The 6324-nt window shown below is 46.2% G+C and overlaps 1 protein-coding gene across 1 annotated transcript; it reads left to right on the top strand.

The window, feature by feature from the left end:
• The first annotated feature begins 3090 nt into the window (after positions 1–3090).
• Positions 3091–6215, top strand: LOC119331693 (anthranilate O-methyltransferase 2-like). Its single transcript, XM_037604858.1, has 4 exons — positions 3091–3249; positions 3355–3759; positions 4963–5232; positions 5635–6215. The coding sequence occupies exons 1-4, from the start codon at positions 3175–3177 to the stop codon at positions 5998–6000; spliced, it is 1116 nt and encodes a 371-aa protein (XP_037460755.1). The 5' UTR covers positions 3091–3174; the 3' UTR covers positions 6001–6215.
• Positions 6216–6324: the final 109 nt, after the last annotated feature.

The following is a 6324-nucleotide window of genomic DNA, read 5'->3' as shown; positions in this document are numbered from 1 at the left end:
GAAGCACGACTATAGTAATCAGCAGCCGGCAAGACCCGCCCCCGGCGGACGTGGCCTGTCGGCTCCATACCTGACCAGTCGGCGGGGACCATCAGTCGGCGGGCCCCAGCAGTCGGCGGAGAAGACGGAGGCGAGAGGCACTGACGGCTAGGCCCGCGTCCAGCTGGATTACCATTGTACCCCTAGGGGGTAGGCCTATATAAACCCCCCAGGACACCCATGCAAAGGGTTGGCATCCATTAGCACTAGACCAGATCATATAGGAGGGAGAGAGCTAGCCTTGCCTTCTCCTACCTCCAGGAAACAGCTCTAGGAGCAATTGTGTAAACACTTTGCCATAGTGATCATGCGGAGACCCCGCAGAGCAGCAGTAGGGGTATTATCTCCCCGGAGAGCCCTAAAGCTGGGTAAGATTCGCCGGCGTGCATGTCTACGCCTCATCCCGTTTCTAGGCACCGGCGACGTTCTACTCGCCCCCATCATGATTAGCCATCCTTTGACATATGTCGCACCCAACCCCCGACAGTGGCCTAGGTGCCGAGAGATGAGCAGAGACACTTGCACTGGGCGCATTTCCAACACTGACTCTCAAATTTGTTCTGACATCTGTCCTTTGATAAAAAAGGATCAGTTCGTGAAGATGAATGGCGGAGCCGGTCATCCAACGCTGTCCTTATACATTTCAACGACTATTTGAACTAAGCGGACGAAATTCGCGCGCTCGTCATCGATTTGGCCTCCGTTAGCCGATGCTGCTCTAGGAGGAACAGATTATACCATTATTCCTCCCGCGCCTGCTGAAACGCCGACATAGGCGCCGGTGCAGGCTGCTGCTCAGCCATGGCGGTGTTGTAGTGTGCCTACGCCTGCTCCATGGTGAAGCCGACATGCACAGGTGCGGGCTCCGATGCGGTGTCGTTGGAGCCCCTCTTCATCGTGGGGTCGTCCTCGTCGTCGGAGACCTCGGGCGAGCTGGCCGGCATGCAGGGCTGGCCCTGGGCCAGGGCAGCAGGGGCGACGGCTCGGGGCCCAGCCAAATTAGGGGCCCCGACCTAGTGCTGCAGTGTATATATGGATATGGGCCTTGATGAAATGCTAAATAAAAAAGAAAGATTATGTAGGCAGGGAGGCCCATCTCCAGCAGAAGCCCAACTGCTAAGAGGCCTGAAGGCAGGCACGCACGCACAAGGCCAGTTGCTCAGAAAAAAGGAGGCACAAGGCCAACAACAACTTGCTGAGAATGAGATCACAATTGAGGAAAACAATGCCCATATGAGACTCCTATAAATATTTGAGTGACCGTGAGAATCCTGCAAGTGTAGATGAACAAGAATTTTCTCCTTTTGATATCTATGACCCTTGAAACTGGGACACTCTTGACAATAAATCAAGAGATATTCTGATTATAACAAGGGCCTACAAGGGAACAAAATTTTGTGTTTGAAACATACTACATTTATCTTGACATTTTCATTTAATGATTTTGCATCAGAAAAAATGCACGGAACCGTTTCTCATGATTACTGGAGGCTTGGAGGTTCGCTAGTATGTCATTTCTTTTCTGTTATGCTACGTGACTTCTATGATGTTTGATTTACACCTGAAGTATGAAATTGTTATTTATGACTTGGAGTGTTATTTACCAAGGAAAATACCATTGTTTATTATAGCTTTGCAATATTTTTTTTATCAATGTATGGAATAATTTTTTTCCTCCAATGTTGTCACTGGGCCCATTCAGTTGAGTTCGCCCCGGGGCCTCCGAAACTCCAGGGCCGGCGTTGCCGGCATGCCGACCTCGATCTGCCTTGCATGGTGGCTCTGCCTGGCGGCCGCGAGGTTGGCTACCTTGTGCTTCATCTCCGTGGAAAGGCTCTCCCACAGAGCGTTGCGGCCTGCAGTCATGGCGGATACAGTGCAAGGGAGGAGGATGTGGAGCGGCTTGTGTTGTAGCCTGAAGTTAGCCGTCTTTAAATAGCGGATTCCAGTGAGGCCAGACATCCAGGTATGGCAATGCGCGGCGACGGAGTGGGTTTCTCGGCCAGCGGGCCTATGTAATAGCGGCATACGGATGGACGGGGCATTGAACGGGCGTGGTAGATATCCATCATGTCTCGTCCAGTAACGCGTCTCCAACATTGAATAGGCACGGACACTGGGGACAGGTCGCGGGCAGCGCCCTCGGCTGGTGCGCCGCTTCAGTGGTTGAGCCAATGAGAGGTCGCGTCGGCTCTGGGCCGGCTTCAATATGGATAGCCAGAATGCGGGCAGCTGACGCCGGCGCATGTGAGAGGGAGAATGGTTTTGGGTGGGTTAGTGGGTAGCCAGAAGCCGGCGTGGGTGTTGTCCGGAAGCCCAAAAAGCGCCTCCCCCCTCCACCCTCTCTCCTCGTCTCCGATTTGCAGGAGAAAATGCGTCCAGACTGTCCTACGGTCCGATGCATAACTGTGTTGGATGACACAACACATCCGGACCGCACGATCCGAACGGTTGTAGGCAGTTTGAGGACCGGCATTGAAGATGCCCTAACAGCATAAGCACCACATGCATTGCTGGGACAAAATTGTCCTTTTGTTATAAGTTGTATGCAAAAGAGGCATGTTCATCTCATAACTAAGAAGCTATTGAGGTGGGAACAGAAGATTATATGTGCCACAAATGTTTGTCTCTGGGATGAGACATTTAACATATGTATGTCAAGAATCTTGGGAGTGAGCATGTTTGTCTCGTGCAATATTGTCACAACTTAAGTGCTGGTACGGCGGGGGAGTATATGGCCATCTATTCTCTGAGAACGTCACGTGTCCTTGACAACGATGGCCTACCTACAAAAGAAGTGAAGCACCCTCTCAAAAAAAAAAAGTGAAGCACACTCTTAGTCAAGGTGACCTGTCAATCAAGTTAAATATGCTCTTTTTCCAAACAAAACAAAAAACCGTTAAGTACGCCTTGTAGAACCCAGCAGAGTGAGTGAGTGTGTGTGTTTGTGCGATAATACTATACACGGGCTAACACGACGGGCTCTCACCGACCATGTCTGCGGGGGTGGGGGTCATCCTGGCTCTCTATAAATGATAGAGCCGTTGTGGTCTATACTGAACACATGGTGCAGTCAATCTAGCAAGCTTGTACGCCCGAACTTGTAAAGCTAATAGGCATCACCCCTGAATAGCTATGAAGGAAGGGAGGGGCGTTCGCATGGTTACCGGCAACGGCGAAAACAGCTACGCCGCAAACTCCAGGCTCCAGGTTTGTTTGTTTTTTAGATGAGAGGCTCCATGTTTGTATCCTGCACTGTGTTGCAATTCACTCTCGTTGCATGAATAATTTGCTGTGTTTCATGCATGTATGCAGGAGAAGGCCATTTTGGAGACAAGGCCGGTGCTTCACAAGGCCATAGAAGAGCTGTGCAAGTCGCTCTCAGCCCGACGGAGCACCATGGTCGTCGCTGACCTCGGCTGCTCGTCGGGCCCGAACACTCTGCGTGTCGTCTGCGAGGTGATCGGCGCGGTCCAGTTCTACACTCGGAAATCGGAAGAAGAACGGCGCGCCGTGGAGGTGCAGTTCTTCTTGAATGACCTGCCGGGGAATGATTTCAACATCGTCTTCCGGTCACTGGAGCAACTGGAAGATCTCGGCGGCAGAGAGACGCAGCCCTACTATGTGGCGGGCCTGCCGGGATCCTACTACAGGAAGCTTTTCCCTTCTCGGAGCGTCCATTTCTTCCACTCGTCCTACTCCCTCATGTGGCGCTCTAAGGTATGCATGCATCGTATTGTCTGCAACGTAATAATTATGTCTTACTCCCTCCGTTTTAAAATAGATGATTCAACTTTGTACTAACTTTAAAATTAATATAAAATTGGGTCATCTATTTTGGAACGGAGGGAGTAGCTAGTAATGTTCAAGTTTTAGTTGGGCGTTGTCAGATATGAATGAAGAAAACATGTTAGGTATTGGATCAACTCCAAGATTGTTCAGTCCATATTAATTCTAGGTGTAGTGGATCATAGATCTGATGGACACAATGTCTTTTAGTGAATGCATGCAACTATATATGCAACGCATACTATTAAGATATAGAGAATGGTCGCGGATTGGAAAATTTTGTCACCATAGTTGCAAAACTATGGAATTTGTACACGTGGAAAGTTCACATGGCAACATAAAAAAAATTTAAAAACAAAACAATATGTGTTAACAAAAAGGTACAATGATATAAAAAAATTCAATGACTATAAACCTATTGTATTAAATTTTACTGTGTACTTCATATATTAATTTAGTCCATCGTACACTTCTGCGTAATTGTTTGTATGCTATAATATCCCTTTATTTATGATAGTGTATCGTTCGATGCCAATACACTCACACTAAAATAAGCTACGGTAGTTCTCCCTTCGTTTCATTTTACTTTCCATATCAAAAAAATTACTCAAACCAGGGATGAGCTAAGATGGGCTTTTTAGGCTAGAAGTGATGCTAATGCATTGGTTCATGCTAGGGGTACGGTGCAGGGCGGTGTCTCGCAAAACACCCAACTAATACAAATCAATCTTTTTGAAAGAATAATAAAAACTAATCTAATGCAATCTAATCCTTCTAGAACAGAATTTTCTAGTTTATAATACAAAGCGGGCCAGGCCTGGGCGACGCTTTGCATCCCTAATTCGTGCACACCCTAGTCCTAAATGCTCATGCTTGCTACGCCTTAGTCGTCGTCCTACTACGGGATGTAATGAAAAAATTAGAAGAAAAAAAACTAATATGCAACATTACTTGAAATGCAGAGAATAAGTCGATGTTCTTGCATAGTAATAACAATGATCGGGATACAAGTCACTAGCCAGTGACCTGAACCACTTTGATTTTCTACTAGGTATCAGTGATTAATTGCGGGTGAACGAGTACTACTATCGTTCGACAACTTAATTAATAATGCTACGATACTTAACTACCTAGGTCCCCGAGGAACTCTCAAGGTGCACTCACGTGAACGAAGGCAACATCTACATTGGAAAGACTACCCCACCTATTGTGATTAAGCTGTTCCAACAACAATTCAAAACGGACTTTGAGTTGTTCCTTGCACTGCGCTCTAGAGAGCTTGTCAACGGAGGCCGAATGTTGCTAACATTTCTTGGAAGAAAGAGTGAAGAGATGATGATGCACGGGGATGTTAGCACCTTATTTGAATTGGTTGCCAAATCTCTCCAGTCTCTGGTCCTAAAGGTACATCCATACATGTTGGTTACATCAATGATTTGCTTTGTTTGCCAGTAACGATTACGCCATGTTACTCTTTACTAACAAACTTATAGTTGCTTATGTGACTTGATATGCTCCTAAGTTAATTCATTCTAGCATGGCAACTTTCCATCAACAAAATTTCATCCGTGTAAGACAGTGACATAAATTATCACATGAGGAGCATACAAAGTGAAGTACACATTCTCGTAAAAGGAGAAGAAAATTGGCACGTGAAATTTAAAAGTGAGGACAAAAGAATTCATGTGCAAATTAATACAATAATTAGATTGGATTTCAGTGATAAAAGTTTAATGAATAACGTCTCTACAAAATAGTTCTCATTTGGTACACTCTTATCTAAAATATTATTGTGTTGGATGATAGGGTCGTGTGGAGAAGGAGAAGCTGGACTCATTCAACCTGCCATACTACGCTCCATCGGTGAAAGAGATGAAGGCGTTGATCAATGAGAGTAAGCTCTTTGATATCGAGCATGTTAGACTCTTCGAATCGAACTGGGATCCTCAAGACGACTCAGAAAGTGATGTGGTACTAGACTGTGCTAGCAGCGGGGCAAATGTGGCCAAGTGCATAAGGGCCGTGTTGGAGCCACTGATAGCAGACCACTTTGGAGATGACATTATTGAGGAGCTATTCGTGGTGTATGCTTCTGTCGTTGCAAAGCATCTGGAGAAAGCGAAGGCAAAGTACCCCATCATCGTGGCATCCTTGAAGAAGGCCATGCATTGAACTGGACACAACGTTCATCACAAAAGGAAAAGGCCACATAGTTTAATTGGTGGTATATGTTGAACATTGTAAGGTTGACGCCCACTATGGTTAAATATCACATATGTGTTGCTTGCCTGTTTTTCTAAGACAAAAGTCTCTCTTTTGTGCTCTATAATGAAAATTACAAAATTTGTAAAGTCATAAATAAATTAAGTACCAATGGTCGATAATCAGCCTAGAACTTCTCATGTATTTAATCAGTGGAGCAAAGACAAATGTTCCATTGTGAAAATGCTCATAATACCATATGTTTGTACTAATGCAAGGGTAACCTACCCCCCC

This window comes from Triticum dicoccoides, chromosome 7A (genome assembly GCF_002162155.2).
Source record: "Triticum dicoccoides isolate Atlit2015 ecotype Zavitan chromosome 7A, WEW_v2.0, whole genome shotgun sequence".
Classification (NCBI taxonomy): domain Eukaryota; kingdom Viridiplantae; phylum Streptophyta; class Magnoliopsida; order Poales; family Poaceae; genus Triticum; species Triticum dicoccoides.
The sequence above is the reverse complement of the archived record's forward strand: the minus strand, read 5'-3'. Positions and strand labels throughout refer to the sequence as shown.

Excerpts from the sequence above, each read along its gene's own strand:
- LOC119331693 (XM_037604858.1), top strand. The coding sequence starts at position 3,175 with ATGAAGGAAGGGAGGGGCGTTCGCATGGTTACCGGCAACGGCGAAAAC. Across the intron at positions 3,760-4,962 it reads CCCTCATGTGGCGCTCTAAG|GTCCCCGAGGAACTCTCAAG; the intron begins GTATGCATGCAT and ends TTAACTACCTAG. Across the intron at positions 5,233-5,634 it reads TCCAGTCTCTGGTCCTAAAG|GGTCGTGTGGAGAAGGAGAA; the intron begins GTACATCCATAC and ends GTTGGATGATAG.